Source organism: Cornus florida, unplaced genomic scaffold (genome assembly GCF_030987335.1).
Source record: "Cornus florida cultivar Cherokee Brave unplaced genomic scaffold, ASM3098733v1 CherokeeBrave_3.0.0_Hap2_Chr10, whole genome shotgun sequence".
NCBI lineage: Eukaryota > Viridiplantae > Streptophyta > Magnoliopsida > Cornales > Cornaceae > Cornus > Cornus florida.
The window spans coordinates 9,991,473-10,012,658 of NW_026775580.1; the positions used below are offsets into that span (position 1 = coordinate 9,991,473).

The 21,186-nt window shown below is 39.2% G+C and overlaps 1 protein-coding gene across 1 annotated transcript in view; it reads left to right on the plus strand.

Moving 5' to 3' along the window:
* The first annotated feature begins 3,938 nt into the window (after positions 1–3,938).
* LOC132276367 (pentatricopeptide repeat-containing protein At2g13600-like) overlaps positions 3,939–21,186 on the plus strand; it is a 31,518-nt gene continuing 14,270 nt past the window's right edge. The window contains exon 1 of the mRNA XM_059777769.1: positions 3,939–6,711. Within this exon, the coding sequence (XP_059633752.1) occupies positions 4,127–6,711 (2,585 nt within the window). The 5' untranslated portion in view covers positions 3,939–4,126. The remainder of the gene's footprint in view (positions 6,712–21,186) is intronic.

Sequence of the window (21,186 nt, forward strand, 5' to 3'; positions counted from 1 at the left end):
CAGCTTTTTAACCCCCATGACCTGATTTAATGGAGGGGCATTTTGGAAATTTTACAATGAGTTTTTTTCATTTTCTCTCACATTACTGGGTAGAAAATTTGATTTCGGGAGGGGTTTCTTTTTTGTGTTTTTCCATAAAAATTCGTTTGGTAACCCGTTTCTGCTCTTAAATCAGGACAGTCACTGTAGCAACTTATGTCCTCTTGTCCAATTCTGATCTAGGGGTATTTTGGGAATTTTTCAATGTGCGTTTTTTGTTTCCTTTTGCTTGGTTAGTCGGGTAGAAAACTCAATTTTAAGTGAGGTTTCTTCTTTGTGTTTTTCCAGAAAATGTCATTTCAGACCCGAAAGCGTCAAATCTGGTTTCCTATGCGCATCTGCACTATTTGAACAAGTCTATTATAAGGGCATTTTGGGGATTTCACGTCAAAAATAAAATTTTCTTACAACATGGTCAACTTGAAAAAATTATTTTGAGGGGGTTTCTTCTTCGTGTTTTTCCAGAAAAAGTCGTTTAATGCTTCAAAATGGCACACGAATTTCAGCATTTTGCCTAGGTTACTATTCACGGCCGTGGTGACGTCAAAACTTTGTTTTGACTTTTCTCTTTCATCCGGATTCCGAATCAAGTGATTCTTGACTCCAACTTGATTAATTTTTTACTGTCTCCAGTGGTGTACTCGGTAGCACCCGACTTTATATTTTCAGAAATGATCATTTTGCCCTTGGGGCTATTTTTGTTCGGTTTTCTTGTAATTCACTTCCGCTACTTTCTTTTGAGTTTCGTAACCTAACAGGAAGTCATAGATATGTCTCGGGAATAATATACATTCTAGGGACGTCATTTTCATGTAAAATGACCATTTTGCCCCTTGGGGCTTATTTGTCATATTTTCGATCTTTTGCTTCCGCATCAGTTCTCATTGAGTTCTATGACCTCATGGAAGGTCACTTTGACTTCTTAGAGTCTTGTTTTCTGTTTTCGCTTTCGCATTTCGGATCCGTTATTGGATCATCCTTTCAGTTCATCACTGACGCACTGGCCTAAAAACTAGAGCTGTCACAACATCTCTCCTATTTTTACTTTTTTCAAATTGGCTAATCAGTTCATTGGATTGAAAAATATCATCAGCCAGAGTTGACAGTTGACTTTGAAATTTAAGGGGCATTTGTTGGCACTAAAACTTAGCAGCCATCTCAGCGATGACGTGGACCAATGAAAAAGTGACAAGTACTTCGACATGACGTCATAAAAATCAGCCAATTGGAACTATCAGGAGCGAGCAAAGGGGTAACACATGGAAATATGTTTGGCTGCCTAGTTGATACGGCAATTCCTGAAATATAGCACCTATGTATGACTATTTTCAAAATGTGTTGTTAGCATGAAAAGGAAAGACTAGAGTTTAAATAAAATTATACAACTAAATAGGAATTTAGGTTGGAAAAAGAAGGACAACTTTGAAGGATGGCAGCTGTGTAAGTAACAACTTGGACGAGTAAAAAACAACAAGTGGCCTTGATACAATGTCAAAGGTAAGGCCATTTGGGATAATAAGAGACTGTTGCCAGACTTATAGAAGATAGTTGTTAAATTATAGCAACTAATACCTGAGTATTTCAAAATGGGTTACTAGCATAAAAGAGGAGAGCTTGATTGAAAGGCAAACAACGGCATTCCTATTTTATAGGAAGTATAGTTGAGACATAAAAGGGAAGCTCCCATTTGACACGCGGAAGTTCAAGTACACCAAGTATTAACTCAGTTTAAATTGAAAAGGGAAAAAAATTAAGAAATAGATGAATTTGCCGCAAATAATTAGGATAATAAGTTGAGGAAATAATTATATAAATAGAAGAGTTGTAGTTCTTTCCAAATGGTATAGCACCACCCATAAAACATGAATATCAAATTCAATTGACTCTACGTCATTTATTAATCTTTAAGTCTTTTGTCTAATGGCAATTTCCATTTAAAGAATCTAAGTTCCAGCAACTTACTTTTCTCTTGCAATGTTTAATTATGCTATTTCTATTCGAAATACTTGTTTTATTTAATTGAATTCAATGACAATCTTTGATCAAATTTTAGTCATCTAAATTCAGCCAGGGTATTTCATTACACTCTTTACTTTCCATGCAATCTAAATTCAGCCATTTTCCTTTAAGGCTCAATTTGGTAGAGTAGGTTTGAAGGGAAAGGGAAGGGAAGGTGATGGAGGGTTATAAAAAAATTGTGTTTGGGTACGGTGAGTGGAGGGAAAGGGAAGAAGAGGGAAGGGTTTGGAGGGGTTCTTCATAACAATGTACAGTAATTTCTTTAACCTTCAAAAAATGGGAGGATAAGGAAGGAAAGAGAAGGCAATGGCTCATATAATATTTGTCATGCCACTTTTACCCTCAAAATTGCACTTGATATTGGGCATGTATTCAGCGCGGGAAGCTTGCGAACGGCGGACGGCGAACCCGAACTGGAATAGCAATGGAAACTGAAAGATGTGGGTTTTGATTTTTTGAGGCGGACGGGGAACCCGAACTGGAACAGCGATGGAAACTGAAAGATGTGGGTTTTGATTTTTTGAGGCGGATGGCGACGACAAACCCGAACTGGAACAGCGATGGAAACTGAAAGGAAAAAAAAAACACACACACTTGATCTTCATTCCTGTAGCTAAAATTGGTTCCCAGAACAATTTTTCTTGAAAGGAGCTGCCTCCCATTTTTGGGAGCCCGCTCTACTCATATTGGAGCCTCCTCTACTTAAAGTAGGGCCTGCTCCATTCATATTGGAGCCTTCTCCACTTTTACTTGAGCCGGCTCATCTTGGGGCAAAAATGTTGTTGCATATTTAAATCCCAAAATTCATCTTTTAAAATATAAAAGGGCGTAATAGTAAATTTATTATTATCCTTCCCTTTCCTTTCTTTTCCCAAACATGATTATTATCCTTCCCTTTCTTTTCCTTCATTAATCAACCAAACACGATTGAGGATTAAACTTATCCTTCCCTTCCCTTCCCTTTCCCTCATAACTAATGTTATCCTCCCCCTTCAAACCCACCCTACCAAACATAGCCTAAAAGTCTATTTCAATTCAGCCACTTCATTTAAATTTCTTTATTTATTGCATTCCTTTTCTTTTTTAAATACAACTATAAAAAGTCCTGGCATCAAGATAGAAAAAGAATCCAGCCGAGAGTTCTTCCTATTCTCTCTTGCACAATCACCTGAAGGCTGCCACCAAAAGAGATAGTTTAGTGTTCAAATTATTTTTTGAGTATTTACATACTCTGGCACGCCCGTAAAATCCATCGGCCTTGTTAGTCCCAACATAGATCGATTTAATGAGATATCATATTTTGTGCCAAAATATTTTCATTCTTTTATAAACTCACCATTTAAAAAATAAATAAAAATGAATATTCGGTCTCTATTGGGGCTAATTTTTTTTATATGTTATGCTCCATATAAAAATGAATAATTTTGAAATTTTTTTTTGTAATAACCCGAGTATTTTATAAAAAATAAAATAAAATAAGATTATCGTAGTAGATTTTTAGATTGTATATTTCTCTCTAGTTATTAAGTTTTGTTAAACAAATCTTATATTTCTGGAGTTCTTGTTTTATAAGCTTTCCATGTATATATTATTTGCAATATTTTCGGTTTGTGATATATGAATTTTTGAAATTTGAAAAAAATTAAAATTTAAATAAAAGAATATTTTTGTCTAAATATCAACTCTTTTAACAGTTGAAGGGATTCTTTGGTAAAAACAATTCGAAGAGAATTTATTGAAAAGGATAACAAGTCCTGGGTCTTTGGTAAAAAATTAAACTAAGGTTTACCAAAAAGGTTACAAGCTAAGGGCGATTTTCTGTGCTTTGCCTTATTATTATTATTATTATTATTATTATTATATTTTGAGATTCACAAACAGGGTTGGTCGGCTCAATGGCAAGTCTACCGTTTGCAATGCGAACCGGCGGCTTAGGGTTGCAGCTCCTAGGTCTTGGTTTATTTCTAAACAGCCCGCCATTGTTTTGAAGTCAGTCTTCACAATACAAGAGCAGTTGAGTAACGAACCAAATGAGTGATTTCACAACGACAGAGTTATTCTCTCTCTCATGGTCTTCAACCTCACATGGCGTCCTCGGAACCATCTTCCCTCCCTTCTCTCTGCCTTTCTCTTTCGTTTCATCTCCAACCAAAAAAGCCTCTCCAGAAAACTCGTGCGATTCCACAACCCCATTTTGCAGCATCAATCTTATTCCATGGACTTATCTCAGAGGTTTCTCCAAGGCATGAAAGCTTGTTCAACTCTCAGGTCAATACCCATTGCCAGAGAACTCCATGCCCAACTCATTTCCACGGGGTTGGTCTCTTCTGTCTTCCTCCAAAACCACCTCGTGAACATGTATTCCAATTGCGGATCAATTGATGACGCTTACCAAGTTTTTCTTGAAATTGATTTCCGTAATGTTTTCAGTTGGAACACGATGATTAATGGGTTTGCGGATTTGGGGCGGATGGGAAAAGCAGAGCAGTTGTTCGACGAAATGCCTGAGAGAGACTCTGTTTCATGGAATTCCATAATGTCCGGTTATTTCCATAATGGGCAACCGGAGGATGCTATCAAAGTTTTTGTTTTGATGATTCGGGATTGTAATTGTTTCCCAGATTCGTTATCTCTCTCTTGTGTGATGAAGGCTTGTGCCAGTCTTGGGCATTTAAATTTGGCTGTTCAATTGCATGCCCTTGCTGAGAAATTTGGTTTTGGCAGAGATTTCTTTCTGGAATCGTCAATTATTGATATGTATATCAAGTGTGGTGCACTGAATTTTGCTGAACGAGTGTTTTCAAGAACATCAAATCCTAGTTTGTTTTGTTGGAACAGTATGATTTATGGTTATTCAAAATTATGTGGCGTAGGAAGTTCTCTTGATTTGTTCAGTCGAATGCCTGAACACGATGCTGTTTCTTGGAACACAATTATTTCCATCTTGTCTCAACATGGCTATGGTGCCCAATCTCTTGATATGTTCATACAGATGTGGATACAGGGTTTCAGACCCAATTCCATGACGTATGCTAGCGCTCTAAGTGCATGCACAGGTATTTATGATCTGAGATGGGGTCTTCATCTGCATGCTCGTATTATTCGAATGGAATCTAGTCTTGACGTGTATGTGGGCAGTGGTTTGATCGATATGTACGCAAAATGTGGATGCTTGGAATCTGCAAGGAGGGTGTTTGATATGCTACCAGAACACAATGCAGTCTCGTGGACTTCTTTAATTGGAGGATTAGCGCACTTTGGGCATGAAAAAGAAGCTTTGGCATTATTCAAACAAATGAGGGAGGTGCCTGTGGCCTCAGATCAATTTACTCTCGCTACTATTCTTGGAGTTTGTTCTAATTTAAAGGATAGTTCTCTTGGAGGACAGCTTCATGCATATGCAATAAATGTCGGATTAGATTTCTATGTTCCCGTAGGAAATGCTATTGTCACAATGTATTCTAGGTGTGGAAATGTTCAGAGTGCAAGCTATACATTTGAGTTGATGCCAATAAGAGATATTGTCTCATGGACAGCAATGATAACTGCATTTTCTCAGGCTGGAAATGTTGAATATGCTCGCAAATATTTTGATAAAATGCCAGAGAGGAATATTGTATCATGGAATTCAATGTTAGCCACATATATACAACACGGGCTTTGGGAAGATGGTCTCAGATTATATATTCTGATGTTCAGGGAGGAGGTTAAGACAGATTGGATTACTTTTACAACTTCAATCAGTGCCTGTGCTGATTCAGCTGTTTTGGTACTTGGTAAACAAATCATAGCTCAAGCTGAAAAGTTGGGATTTTGTTGTAATGTTTCAGTTGTAAATAGTATTGTCGCCATGTATTCGAAGTGCGGACAAATTAGAGATGCAGAGAAAGTTTTTGATTCTACAGTTATGAAGGATTTGATTTCTTGGAACACAATGATGGCTGGATATTCTCAGAGCGGTCAAGGTAGGAAAGTGATAGAAACTTTCCAGGATATGTTAAAATTGGGCTTTACACCTGACCATATAAGCTATGTATCTGTGCTATCAGGTTGTAGCCATTCAGGTCTTTTACATGAAGGGCAACATTACTTCAGTGTGATGACGAAGGATCATGGTATCTCTCCTACTTGTGAACATTTTGCATGCATGGTAGATCTACTTGGCCGTGCTGGATTGCTAGAACAGGCCAAAGATTTGATCAATGAAATGCCCCTTGAACCGAATGCTGCTGTTTGGGGAGCTCTACTTGGTGCCTGTCGGATTCATGGAGAAAGAAAACTAGCAGAAATTGCATTGAAGAATCTAATTAAGTTGGATGAGGTAGACTCTGGAAGTTATGTCCTTTTAGCCAATATATATTCAGATTCTGGAAAGTTAGAAGGTGTTTCAGATATGCGAAAACTAATGAAAGAGAAAGGAATCCGAAAGAATCCAGGTTGCAGCTGGATCGAGGTCGATAACAGGGTGCACGTGTTCAACGTAGATGACACTAATCACCCACAGATTAAGGATGTTCGTAAAATGTTGGAGGAGATCGCTAAGAAGATAGAAGGTTTGGAAAACGATGTTAATGAGACTGTTTCTGTTCAGCATAGGAGCTACCACAGTAAAAAAACTAGCAGTGGCTTCTGGGATGTAGGACGCCTATCCAGGCAAATGGAAAATCTTTGAATTTGTCATGATTTATGGTTGGTGATAAAGTTGGATTCTTTTGCAACCTCAAGGGAAGTTGTAGTGTAGGACGTGGGCTGCAAACTGTTTCCTTCATTTCAAGGATGAATCTTCTTGTTGCTGCGATTTAATCCGCGGTTTTTGTACTCACCTCACTTCATTTGTTGTACATACGGGTAAGGCACACTATTCGTATTAAGCAATGAATGGGCAAACTGAATTCTCCATTTTTAGACATTGAAATAAATACCTACAACTGCATCAAATCACATATTTAGGAACCTTTATTAAAATATTTAGGATAAAAATGATGGTCCTCTTTTAACGTTGAAGTGAAGAATCATCCGTTTCCCTCATAATGCAATTTTCGATTCTACTCTCTCGTACATGTTTCTCAGTCTAGGCCGTAGATTTATATGCTGCAATTATTGTACTTCAGAATTATGTAGAAGTACCAGGTACAAAGGCTGTCCTTGCTTGGTGAATTTGACGTCTGCATTACTCATTTGTTTGAGCCACATGTCGGCCATACCCATGAGGAAATGCTCCGCAATGGATCTTGGCCCTTTGAGCACGTGCTTTTGTTTTTTCTTCTTGCATCCATAAGCCAAAAGCCATTGCATTGCAATTAAACATTCCACTTTGAGCATGCTATAGAGAGTACAAGGTATATCCCTTTATGGACAATAGTTAGAAATTAAAGCTTTCTTTCCTTATTGCAAAAGATGTATCATTGTAATGAATGATCTTCTCCAGTGGGTTGTAGAATAAATCTCTCTCAACATGAGTGATGTATAACAATAAGCTCAATTCTAGCAAAGATCTCAAGAATGTGCAATAGAGATGTAGGAGATTTTAGGCTACCAAAGAATCTCCCAAGTGAGGTAGGCTTGTGAGATGTGAGCAAAGCAACAATTCCATTTGTAAAGCATTTAGTATTGTAGTTAATAAAAAATTAACTCAACTAAATACTTAATGATCAATTAGATTCGCTGATGTACATTTAAGTGCAAAATCTAAATGCAACAAAATGAAAATTATGTTGAATAGATATTTTCTCAAACACTTGGTGTGCAATAAAATTTGGCTAGTGAATAATCAAATAAATATTCAATTGCTTCAAGCAACAGCCACAACACAATCCCCTTAATCCTAGCATACAATAGAAATATAAAAAGAAGAGAAAGGAGAGAATTGCGTAAAGGCTTGAATGATATGAATTACTCATTCACAGTTCTAGTATTTATAGATAAAATGAGCACATGCTCATATTACAAGAAAGGAAACTAAATCAAATCACAACTTATTCTAAAGCATATTCTATGACATATTCTATAGCATAGTCAAATCTCTGCTATTATGGTAAGTCATTCCATAAATAGTGACTATCATATATGCTAACATATGCAGAGTTAACTCTTTGCTCTTATGGTAAGTCATACCATAAATCGTGTTATCATATATGCTAACACATACATCCCGTCCTCCTTGTAAATGTAAATAAAAATTAGCAATCTCACAGTATTCATAAATAAAGCATTGAGAGTTTAAGGTTAGAGAAATTGCAAACTAAACAACACCACGATATACATGGTTCGGCATCACCTTGGGCTTACATCCATGCCTTGAGAGAACCTCCTAAGGATTCCACTATGACTATGAGGCTTTCCTTGCAGGTGGAAAGCAAATATTTACATGCTCTTGCTTGCGGGTGAAGAACAAGCCTATATAAGAAGCTAACTAGCTTCTCCTTCCTTCTTGCTAATCCACCTTCTCTCAGACTTCATTTTGGGTCACACCAACCCTTAGAATAAATTTATAGGAAGAATTAGTATAATGAATACATCTCTCAAAGATAGATAGCTCAAATCAAAGCTCACATACCTAGAGTTACACCAAAATGATAGCCCTTCTCTAGGATTTTTCCACTATGAATGATATTCAAGGGTTTGGCTCAATAGATGACAAAATGTTTAGGGTGGGATGTACACGTCATTATGTGTGATTTCACCCCACTAGGGGCGATTTGTGAGGCGATCTGTGTTTTGGTTGTTTGGAATGAAATCTTTTCTGGATATCGCAAGGTTACCAAGAATTTCGCTCGGGGGAGATGTGAAGTCGGCGGTTCCTCATCGCGGTCCGTCGTTGTATATCGACGGGGAATCCGTCGGAGGAAGGATATCTGTTCTCTCCTCTTGTTTGGTCGGAAAATTTGACAAGGAAGTGGGGAGTTGTGATCGCGTGAAAGAATGGGCAGCGAGGGCTTGGAATACGACTTGTGGAGTGGGGGTTTCACCGTTATCCGATTCAATGCTTCTTTTCCGGTTTCTTTCTCAGGCAGAGGCCAAACGTGTGTTGAAAGAAGGGCGAAGACAATGGGGTTCTGCAACTTTGAGGATCGACGTGTGGTCCTTTCGTGTTGGTTGCTGTGGCGTTCTCAGTGATCAAGGTCTCAAGCAGATCCGGTTGTTTGGACTTCCATTACATTTATGGTGCCGTGCTCTGTTCGTCGAAGTGGGAGAACTTTGTGGTGGTTATGTCAGATCTGACGCGGATGAGACCAGGGATGCTGAAAGCGTTCGGATAATAGTACGAGTTGGTCGTGATTGTCCGAAGTTTGTGTATATCAACAACGACACTTTCTGCTACAAGGTCGCGATTTGGGAAGAAATTTCGCCGGAGCTTGTTCCTTCAACGGAAAGTCTTGAAGGCAGTGACGGATCTCATCTTATGTCGGAAGAAAAATGGAACAAGCTTCTTAGCAAAGGTGAAGAAGGGATTCTTGAAATTCAACAGTGGCTAAAGGATCGTGAAATTTAGCAAAAGGTGAAGTTTATTGGAGGTAGACGACGAGGTGAGATTCACACGCTGAGCAAACGCGTCGTTGATGAGCAACACCGGTGTACACGTGGTGAACGATGGGCTACCCCTTCAGATTCAGCTTTATCCTTATTTCTTGAAGATAAGGTAGGGAAGGATTATTTTCGGGCTGATAAAGGTTTTACTTTGGGCCATAAGTTATCAAGACAGGTCAGGAAATTTGGGCCTGATAATCATGGGCTCATTCAATCTCAGCCTTATAGAGCGTATTTGGGTTCTGGGCCTGTTAGAAGAAGACTACAGAAAGGGCCACTTAGATTTAGTCAAATTGGGCAACTCCAAACTGGGCCTCTCAAGTCTGGGCCTATTAGAAAGGTACGAAAAGGGCCTAACTCATTATCTATCTCCCTTACAAACATCAAACCTGGTCCTAATGAATCACAAGCCCATACCAAAACTTCTAATATTTTGATGAAATCCGAGAGGAGATTGACGAACGTCGGACGCCATGGATCTCGGTGGATTCGGAATGAAAAGCAGAAATGGGTCGCACGTTCTCGCACTTCTTCTCCAGGTTTGAGTCCTAATCTTTCTCTCAACACTCTTTCTACTTCTTCTCCTTCTTCTTCGGGTGAAGTGGCTAGCGACAGGAATGTTGCTAAAAATGTTTCGGGTCAACAGAGAAGTGTCATTGGGATTTCGACTTCAAAATCAGAGTTGGACGTCTCAAAGGTTACTACCGAGAGTACGGTTTTTCTCAATGGAGTGACAGTTTGTGTTGGAAAAGATTTGCATTTCAAATTGAATAATGATTCAGTCGTAGCTTTGCTTAAAGAGCTTCGGCTATTTACTTCAGTTAAAGGTTTGAGCAATTTTTCATCTGAGCATGAGGAGTTTTCAGTAATCCCATCCAAAGAAGTTAATGCTTCGGAAATAGAGGGGATTTTACAGGAAGGAGTGGTTGATGTTGCTTTTCAGCAGCACCCTTTTAACGCATCTTTTTCCGGGACAGATCCTGTTCACGATGAAGTGGACTTTATGGAACCTTTGGCTGTTGTGCGGCCTGATTGTTTGAAGACTACCACTGATCTGGGCATGGAATGGGTCATTAAGAATATTGGAGCAGTTAGTGAAGCTTTGGGTGTCTCTGCAGAAGGTTATGAGGAACAAACCCTGTGTATTCTCTACGAAATTATTGCAGGAAATGGTAGCAGTGAACCAATTCGTGACACAAAAGAAGTCAAAGTCAGAAATTCACATCGGAAAGGCGAACAGGAAGTGAAGAATTTGATTTCTTGTGTTAACTACGATGGAAAGAATGGGTCAACCAAAGAAAGGGGGAGAACCAGGAGTGGTAAAAGGGGAGGAGGTGAATTGATTGTTTTTGGTTCTTCATGAAGCTACGACTTATAATATGGAATGTTCGTGGTCTTAATGACCCGAAAAGAAGAAGAGTTATCAAGGTCGCTTTGAGGAAGTGGAGTGCTCATGTTGTCTGCTTACAAGAAACTAAATTGGCTGATATTACTGTTGAGATTGTCAGGAGTCGTTGGGGAGGTAGGTTTGTAGACTTTGAAGTTTTAAATGCAACAGGCACTTCAGGTGGTATTCTCCTCATGTGGGATCGTAGATGGTTGTCAAGTTTGAACTGTTGGAAGGGTATTTTCTCGGTGTCATGCATGTTTCAGATGGAAGAAGACAATTTCAAATGGACGTTTTCAGGTGTGTATGGGCCTGTTACTGATAGTGATAAACCAGTCCTGTGGGAAGAGCTTTGCTTTGTTAAGGACTTATGGTCATTGCCTTGGTGCTTAGGTGGGGATTTTAACTCTGTTAGATCCCCATTTGAGAGATCCACAGGAGGTAGGTGGTCTTCAGAAATGACCATGTTTTCAGAATTTGTTGACAATAATTTTCTTATCGATCTTCCGTTGGAAGAAGCGGCTTTTACTTGGTCTAATGGTAGGGAACCGGTTACCTTTTCTCGATTGGATCGTTTCCTGATTTCTGGGGCTTGGGAAGAGCATTTCCCGGATGTCTCTCAGGCTGTGTTGGTTAGAGTCATATCTGATCATGTACCTCGTGTTTTGGATTGTGGTGGTTTGAGGTCTAGACGCACTCCTTTCAGATTCGAAAACATGTGGCTTAGATCTGAAGACTTTCAAGGGAAGGTTCAGTCTTGGTGGCAAAAAGGGTCTTTCACAGGCTCTGCTAGTTATGTGTTAGCTAGAAAGCTTCAGTTTCTTAAAACTGAGCTTAAGAGATGGAATAAAGAAGTTTTTGGGAATCTTGAATGGAAAAAGAATAGAGCCCTTGCTGATATTGCTGAGCTTGATCGTTTAGCTGAGCTGGGACAGAGTAGGGAGTCTTTATGCTCTCAAAGAGCCTCTTGTCAAGCGGTTTTTGCTGAGATTGCTCATATGGAGGAGATTTCGTGGCGTCAAAAGTCTCGGGCTTTGTGGTTAAAAGATGGTGATCGGAATACAAAATTCTTTCATAGACTGGCCAATGCTCACAGAAGGTGTAATCATATCGGACGTATTCGGGTTAATGGTTCTGATTTGTGGAGAGAAGAAGATGTGCGCGGAGGAATTGCTTCTTTTTATCAGCAGCTTTACACTGAAACTTTGGATCGAAGACCTACTCTTGATGGTCTTCCATTCAATACTGTTTCTGCGTTGGATAGGGATAGTATTGAGATTCCATTCACGGAAGAGGAAGTGCTTAAGGCACTTTCTAGTTGCAACGGGGACAAAGCACCAGGGCCAGACGGATTTACTATGCGCTTTTTTAAGGAGAGTTGGGAGGTGGTGCGAGAGGAGGTGATGAGCACTTTTCAGGATTTTTATTCTCATGGCACATTTGAAAAATCTTTGAATGCATCTTTTATTGCTCTCATCCCTAAAAAGGGTGGTGCATCTGATATCAAGGATTTTCGGCCAATTAGCTTAATCGGATGTATGTATAAGCTTATTGCCAAGGTTCTTGTCTCCAGGATGAGTAAAGTGTTGGATGGTCTTATCTCAGAATCGCAGAACGCTTTTGTTGGTGGAAGGCAGATTTTGGATTCTGTTCTTATTGCTGGGGAATGTGTTGACTCTAGATTAAGAAGTGGGGTTCCTGGCGTTTTGTGTAAGCTTGATATCGAGAAAGCTTATGATCATGTTAATTGGAAGTCTGTTTTGTATCTTCTTCGGAGGATGGGATTTGGTGATAGATGGATAAAATGGATTGACACTTGTATCTCATCAGTTATGTTTTCTGTTCTTGTGAATGGCTCTCCTGCAGTTTTTTTGCTAGCTCACGTGGTCTGCGACAAGGTGATCCATTATCTTCTTTTCTTTTTCTCATCGTTATGGAAGGTCTGACTAGATTAATGAGAAAAGCGGAAGATTTGGGTTACATTAGGGGGTTCAGAGTTGGCAGAGATGTTGATCATCAGATCCAGATTTCCCATCTTTTATTTGCTGATGATACTTTGGTATTTTGTGATGCTGATATTTCTCAACTCAGATATCTGAGGTGCACTCTTGCTTGCTTCCAAGCAGTTTCTGGGCTTAAGATTAATGTCGGAAAGAGTGTGCTTGTTCCAGTGGGGGATGTTCCAGATATTTCCTCCTTAGCTGCTGTTTTAGGGTGCGGAGTTGGTTCTTTTCCTCTTCCTTGTTTAGGATTGCCTTTGGGAGTTTCTTCTACTCTGGTTGGGAATTGGGATTCAGTGATTAATAGATATGAGAAAAGATTAGCAGGATGGAAAAAGCAGTATCTATCTAAGGGTGGGAAAGTCACACTTGTAAAGAGTACTCTTTCATCCCTTCCTACCTATTTTTTTATCTTTGTTTCAAATTCCATGTTTTGTTGCTGATAGAATTGAAAAAATTCAGAGGGATTTTCTGTGGGGTGGAAGGGGAGAGGAGTTTAAGTATCATCTTGTTAATTGGGATCAAGTTTGCCAACCATTGAGATTCGGAGGGTTAGGTATTCGAAAAATTGTTCCTTTTAATCGTGCTCTCTTAGGAAAGTGGTTATGGCGATTTGGAAGGGAACGACATCGTCAATGGAGAAGAGTTGTCTCATGTCGTTTTGGTGAGGGGAGTGGGGGTTGGTCATCTCTTCCAGTCACTATTACGGGAGGCGTTGGTTTGTGGAAATTTATTCGGAAGGGATGGGATGTCTTCTCTACTCTTATTAGATTCAAAGTTCGTAATGGCAGGCATGTTCGTTTTTGGGAGGATCTTTGGTATGGCGACCAGTTGCTTTCACACTCATTTCCTAGGCTTTATAGCATTGCAACTAATAAGCATGTTTTCGTGATTGATTGTTATCATCTTGATAACAATGGAGTTACGTGGGATATGCGGTTTAGGCGGTCTTTTCAGGATTGGGAAATGGAGGAAGTCTTCTTTTTTGGATATTTTGTATAGGCAGAAGGATATTAGCAGAGGGTGTGATGATATTTTGTGGGTTCCTTTGGCTCATGGTCGGTATGATGTCCGCTCTATGTTTATTCATTTATCCAATTTCGTTGGTTCCGAGTTTCCTTGGAAGTCCGTGTGGTGCTCTAAAGCCCCTCTTCGAATCGCGTTCTTCGTTTGAACAGCTACATTGGGGAAGATTTTGACTTTGGACAATTTGAGAAAGAGAGGCAACATCATTGTTAATTGGTGTTGTTTATGCAAAGATGATAGTGAATCCGTGGATCACATTCTTTTGCATTATCCGGTGGCGTTTGGTTGTTGGAGTTTTATTTTCAGCGTATTCGGCATTTTTTGGGTAATGCCTAAGCACTCCTCTCAATTGATTAACGCTTGGAAAAGCTGTCCTGTTAAGAAACAAGCTCGTGCTTATTGGAAGATTGTTCCTCATTGTGTCTGGTGGTGTTTGTGGCGTGAGAGAAATAACAGATCCTTTGAAGGAAAAGAATCGTCCTTAGCTAATTTAAAAATTCATATTCTTCGTTCTTTATTCTTTTATGTTAGAGGAAGTACATGCTCCTCGATTAATGATTTCTTTGATCTTTTGGATTCTATTGGTCCTTAGATCTTTTCTGTTGTATTAGGGATGCGTTCCCCTTTTGAACGTTTTTCTAATAAATTTTTACTTATCAAAAAAAAAAATAGTGGTAGCTACCCATGAATAAATGAGATGTAGGTTTAAGCTCCATGGTAGCATCTACCAACAATGATATTTATCTATATGCACAATGGTAGTTCTCTCTTCTCTTATCTACTCACAAATGCCCAAGCCTCATATATATATATAGAGAGAGAAAGCTGAATATAGGTGTTGGAGGGTAGTTGGGTGCATTAAGTGCAGAAACTAGCCGTTTGATTTCAAATTCAGCACAAACCAGTTTGTTGGTTTAGAGTACCAGTTAGCTGAGAGCTGCACCAATAAATTCTCAACTCACTAAAGTTAACAACAACCTCAATTAAGTTCAACCAGTCAGCTGGTTGACTTTAAACATTAAAATAAGACACTTTGAAGGTGTCTTAGGCCTTAGAATTGATTTAGGTCTTTTTATGTGTCAATTGAGTTCAAGATCTATTTCTAAGACATAATATAGTAATAGTATCAATCAAACTTATTCAAGTCCTTGACTTCTAAGTGTAAATATTGATATTTAGAAAGATATTCCAATTTAGAGATTTTCTCAATATTCGACTAAGGCTTCTCAACACTGAAACAACTAAGTTTGAAGCCTTATACAATAATTGTAGAGACCAATTCAAATGGTATGATTGACATACAGGTCTTAGATTTTGTAGCTTAGAGTTCTTTCAAAGCATAAGAAAGGTTGAACTAACTCAAACTTAGCAAAGGCCTTACAAACCAATTTTGTCTTTCATGAAGTTCATAGCCTATTGTTAATGATTTAAGGACTTATAAATGAATGAATGTTATGCATGGTGTTGATACCATTAATCCGGACAAATGGAAAGCTGACATGTGGTGAATTCGAGAAGAACTTGCTACAGTGGAATATTGCCTAATAACTTGGAAAAGCAAGCCATGTTGGAACACTATTATACATGCAACCTATTTAATGTCATTACACCACTCAAGCATTGCCACATGGATCCATAAAATTAGTTAAGAAACAGAAGGAAACCATTTACCACTGGAAATGCAACGTGTGGCGAGTTCCATGGAACTTACCACACCAGATCACTATACCAACAACTTGGAAGGGAAGGCTACACTAGGATGTTACCATACATATGACCTCACTTGGTAATTCAAGTCATCAACCTTCAAATCACTCATATTCTGCCAATTGGAATATATAAATTAAATCAGAAGCAAAAGATGGTGTAAACCCAATAAAAGAATAACACGTGGCGAGTTCAATAGGGCTTGCCATATTATAGTGGTTCCTCGGGGATTGGAAAGGAAAGCCTAGATACCCTATATGCGATTCCATATGATAAATAAAGGAGGAAGCCATTTCGATAATGTCTCATGGCACCAGAAGAACAAGAGCTTATCACAAGGGCCCACGTGGCATATAATTGCCACATGGAAGATACTGAATTACCCACGCTTCCGGTTCAAAGGCAAGTCAACTTGGTCATTGAAGTAAGTAACTGCCCATTCCTACAATATAATCTACTTTGTAGGAGATACTCCAAATACCATATAACTGTTATGGTAAGGTGGAAGACCTATGTCTAGGTTCATTGAAGAGTTATAAGAGGCATGCTAAATTATAGCAAATTTTTCATATGGGTGGTTAGCTAAAATAGTGGAAAACGTGTATACACTTATATATGGATATATTAGTTGTATAGTGGAAAATGTGTATACAACTGTTATGCTTGATAATAGTGGGATTACGTTGGACGTGCACTTTCGACACTCTTTTCAGGATTGGGAGGTGGATGAGGTATGTGTTTTTCTGGATTTGTTGTATCGATAGGAGGCAGTTGGCAGAGGTTATGATGACGTGACATGGATTCCTTCTTCCCATGGTCACTTCGAAGTTCGATCCTTATTCTTATGTCTTTTTGGTTTTGATATCGTTGATTTTCCGTGGAAGACTATCTGGCATTCTATGGCTCCAACTAGGGTGGCATTCTTTATTTGGACCACTGTATGGGGCAACTGTCTTATTAACTGGTGTTGCCTTTGCAAACAAGATGGTGAGTCAGTTGCTCATATTCTCATGCATTGTCCTATGGCGAGGGATTGTTGGAATCTTATCTTTTGTCTGTTTGGTATGCGTTGGGTTATGCCTCGTTATCCTAAGGATTTGATTCGTATTTGGAGAGGATGCTGTGTGAGTAATGCTGTTCGCGATTATTAGAGAGTTGTACCACATTGTGTCTGGTGGTGCATTTGGAAGGAGAGGAATAGTAGAATGTTCGAAGGAAAAGAATCATCCACGGCGATTCTGAAACTTCACATCATACGCTCTCTTTTCAGTTATGTGAAGAGGAAGTCTTGTTCCTCTCCCGAAGATTTAATTATTTTTTGGCTTCTTTGGGGCCTTAAACCCCGGTTCCACTTTTGTATAAGGGATGCATTCCCCTCTTGAATGCCTTTTTATTTCAATTATTACTTATCAAAAAAAATTTAGTTGTATTCGAATACAAATTTCAGAAGAAAATAATTTATGCGTACAAATAGGAGTTATTAGATCATGGGACACATGACGCCTTGGAAACGTGCCAAGTTGAAGCTTCAACCGCAAAGAGGTTACCAACATGATGAAGATGTGCATACATATATGTTAAGGATATACAAGTCTAGAATAAATTGGGTTTGTGCACAATGAAGGAAGATTACCAGGTCATGGAACACATGGCAAAGGATAAGAATGCTAGGTATAAGTGTTCAAGTTATGAGAACAACTGCTATTGCTAGCTGCAAAGAGGTGGCTAAGGGACGTGGGTGACAAGAATGAGGTCTGGTATAATGTATTAATCAAGCTCTGAAGGAAACCCATGTATGAAGGAAAACTGCCAAGTTATGGGACACTTGGCAGCACAAGAGATAGGTCAGGTGGAAGGTTTGACCGCTCCTATAACTACCACCGTGAACTGCTACAAGAAAATTTTATAAGTAGAGCACTTAGGCATAGCAAGCACATCATGCTCAACGCACACAACAAATCAATACAACACTTTGCTTTTATCAATTCATGTATCTTTCATTATAGCAATGAATTTACATTATGTCTACTTTTAGTTCATTATTTTCAGCAATTACTTTCCAGCAAGTAGTTCATAGTCCTTTCAATTATAAGTCCTGTACTTTCAATTCCGTTTTCCTTTTCACTAGCCCTAAAACTCTCCCTAAGTCATTTTTCAAAGCAAAAAGAACTTTTGAAGGTGGTCATTCTAGTCCTTATAATCGCCTGATCCCAAAATCTTCAACTGGAATATTGTTTGGAGCACCCCTTTGGAATGACAACAGTACCTGGCGCACCCGCAACCTTTCCACTCGCCTGGACGGGACACACTTTTTGTGAGCAAAACATATTAGCACGCTCGGCCGGACCTTTTAGAGAGATTGTTCCATGGATGGTGGAAGAAGGCAAGGCAAGTTTGTCCAAGACCCTACCGAATTTGAAGAAATGCAAGCTAGTGAACTTTCAGTAGAAAGTTAATGAGTTGCACCCAAAGAAAAAGAACATATGGTTGAAAAGTTTGCTCAAGCAATGGCAAACGGGCCTATCATGGATAACATGATGGCTTTCCAGCAAGATAGATATGCTCAAGATCAAGCAAAAGCCGCTCACTCTCAAGAGCGGAAGTTAGAAGATTTGGTAGACTGAATCACTCATAGGTTTGAATCTATTTTAGAACGATCTTTTGGAAGTTTGAATCAAAACTTGCCCTCTAGGCCAAATAATTCTGAAGGGAGTATGCAGTCGGCCTTTCATGTGAATAGGCCCACCACATTTATTGAAGGTAGTACATCTCAACAACATGCACATCCTTTCCCTCAAAACCAGCAGGTGCAGTCCGGTCCAATGGCACAGATCCACATTCTAGTAGCACCTGTGGTTCCTCCAGTGGCATAGATATCCGTTCCACAATCAGTGCCCATGCCGGTCACTCAACAAGTTTAGAACTTTCCACATATGGTGTTTACACAACAGACTTGGCATGATCAGCCTGGCCAGTCGTTTTTATACCACATTCCTCAAGGATAGCAGAATGTTCCATTTGTGAATACTCAGCCAGCAGTGGCTATGCCTCCAAGGCCATACATTGCCATCCCTATAGCTGTTATGGGGCAACCTTTTCCAAGGGAGCCACTTCCAGATCAAGGAGGAAGAAACCGTTGGAAGAACAACTTTCTGGATCTTAACCCACTGCCAATGGTAGGTGGGGGGCATCAACGGGTTAATCAACCTTAAGGTTGGCCAGATAATAACCATCCACAGCCCATGATGTTTGATAGAGGCCAATTTGCGGAATTTCTTCAACAAGAGTTTGGCCTAACACGAAAGGGTGGAAGACAAGCTTAAAGAAAGCCCTAGCCGGAGTTTGTTGAAGAAATTAAGTAGCCAAGGAATTTTAAAATCCCAGAGTTTGCCACTTTCAATGGAGAGGGCGAACAATCCACATTAGAACATATCAGCCGTTTCACTGTTCAATGTAGAGAAGCAACAGCCAATTTATGGCTGAAGGTACGTTTGTTTCCAAATACGCTAACTGTCTATGCTTTCAGGTGGTATTCCAACCTTCCAGCCAATTCTATTCAAAGTTGGCAACAATTTGAAGATATATTCGATACTCAATTCTATAGGGCTAAGCCAGAGGTTTCCATGACAAACCTTTCCAGGCTTCACCAACTGACTGGAGAGTCAGTAGAGGGTTTCCTTTCCAGATTCAGGAGAGCCAACTATAAGTGCAATTTGTCCTTGCCACCAGAGGAATATGTGAAAATGGCTGTGAACGGGCTAGACTTAGAACTTTGTAAGAAGTTCGAAAGGGTAAAGTTTCATGACTTGTTTGACTTGGCCAATAGAGTGGCTAAGTATGAAGAGCTCCTTCATGAAGAACAAGATAGGAAAACCTCTTCCAACGGCACTTATTATCGTGATCCCAATTACGATGTGTTCACCACTGATGTTGAAGGAGACTTTGAAGTCAATGTTGTTGAACTCAATATTAAAAAGGCCTACTCCTGTGAGGCCTTGTCAAAACCAAAAGCGGCCACTACCAACTTCCAGGCTGTTTCGAGTTCCAAGTTGAAGGGCATAAACCCTTCCAAGAGCTATTCTTTTGACAACTCTAAAGCCGAGGAAATCTTTGATTTTCTCATGGCTGACAATCAATTGATTTTGACCACGGGCCACAAGATGCCATCCGCTACCGAAATGGCTGGGAAAGAATATTGTAAATTCCACAACTCTTGGAGACATTCTACTAATAATTATATAATTTTCCGTAATATTGTGCAGAAAGCAATAGAAGATGGCAGGTTGAAATTTCCAGAGAAACCAAAAGTGATGGGTTGTAACGACCCAAATCTGGGGTCTGAAATGCTAACCAGGTCCTTACCCGAACCCGAGGACACAAAAGGGTAAGTTGGTCATTTCAAGGTAAGAGCGAAAAGTGGGTTGACTCTAAATGAGTCAAAGTAAGTCTATCTAAGTCATCATGGCCTTATAAACACATTTCGTAAGGTTCTAGGTGTATGTACAATGTTTTCACATAAATGACCCTTCTTGGTTTAGAAGATTTTTGGAACAATCCTCACTAAAATAGTCATAACTTCCTCTACAATTGGAATTTTTGGATGAGGTTGGTACCATTGGAAAGTTAACTCAAAAACCTTGAAATTAGACTCAAATTTGACCAATTTGGAGTTCAAATGAAGGAGATATGACTATTTGAAGTCGGGTAAAAACTGCAGGTGAGCTGAGAGCTTCAGTCAATAGAAAATGAAGGATCAGCCAGTTGACTGTGAGCGTCAGCCGGCCAAAATGATATCTCACCGTAGCAAACTCTCTATTTTGGCCATCAGTTGGCTGGTGGACCTTGCCAGCCGGTTGATAGAACTAGGGAGTGACATAAATGGCCCATTTTGGGTACCTAAGGCCTTGGACACCCCCATGGCTTGTTTGTGAGCCTAAATGCAAAGTAAACTTGTCCCCAAAACATCCATTTAGCTGAAAAACAACCCCAATTTAACATCATGGCATTCATATAATCATCATGGTAGGCTTGATACATAAAATGAAGTCAAAATTTAGATATTATATTCTTAAATAGTTCTAAAGTTTCAAGAAGAAATAGAGGTCACAATGAGAATGTAAATGGTGAAAAATAGAACTTAAACCATTCATAACCAAATATTCTTATATTTATCCATCAAATTACAATTTGTAGCAAAATATTACATCATTGAAATATATGTTGCCATATATATCAAAATATACTCTAGCACATGATCTTTTTTTTTATAAATAAGCAAATTCATTCAAAAAATGTTCAAAAGCGGAACGTGTCCCATAGACAACAAAGGGAGCCTAAGGTCCCAAAGAAGAAATAAAATCAATCATCTCCTCTGGTGAGGAGCAATACCTACCCGAACCCCAAAACATAACGATGAAAAAAACTGACTTAAGAAGAGCAATCGATGATTCCTTTCCTTCAAAGGATCTATTATTCCGCACC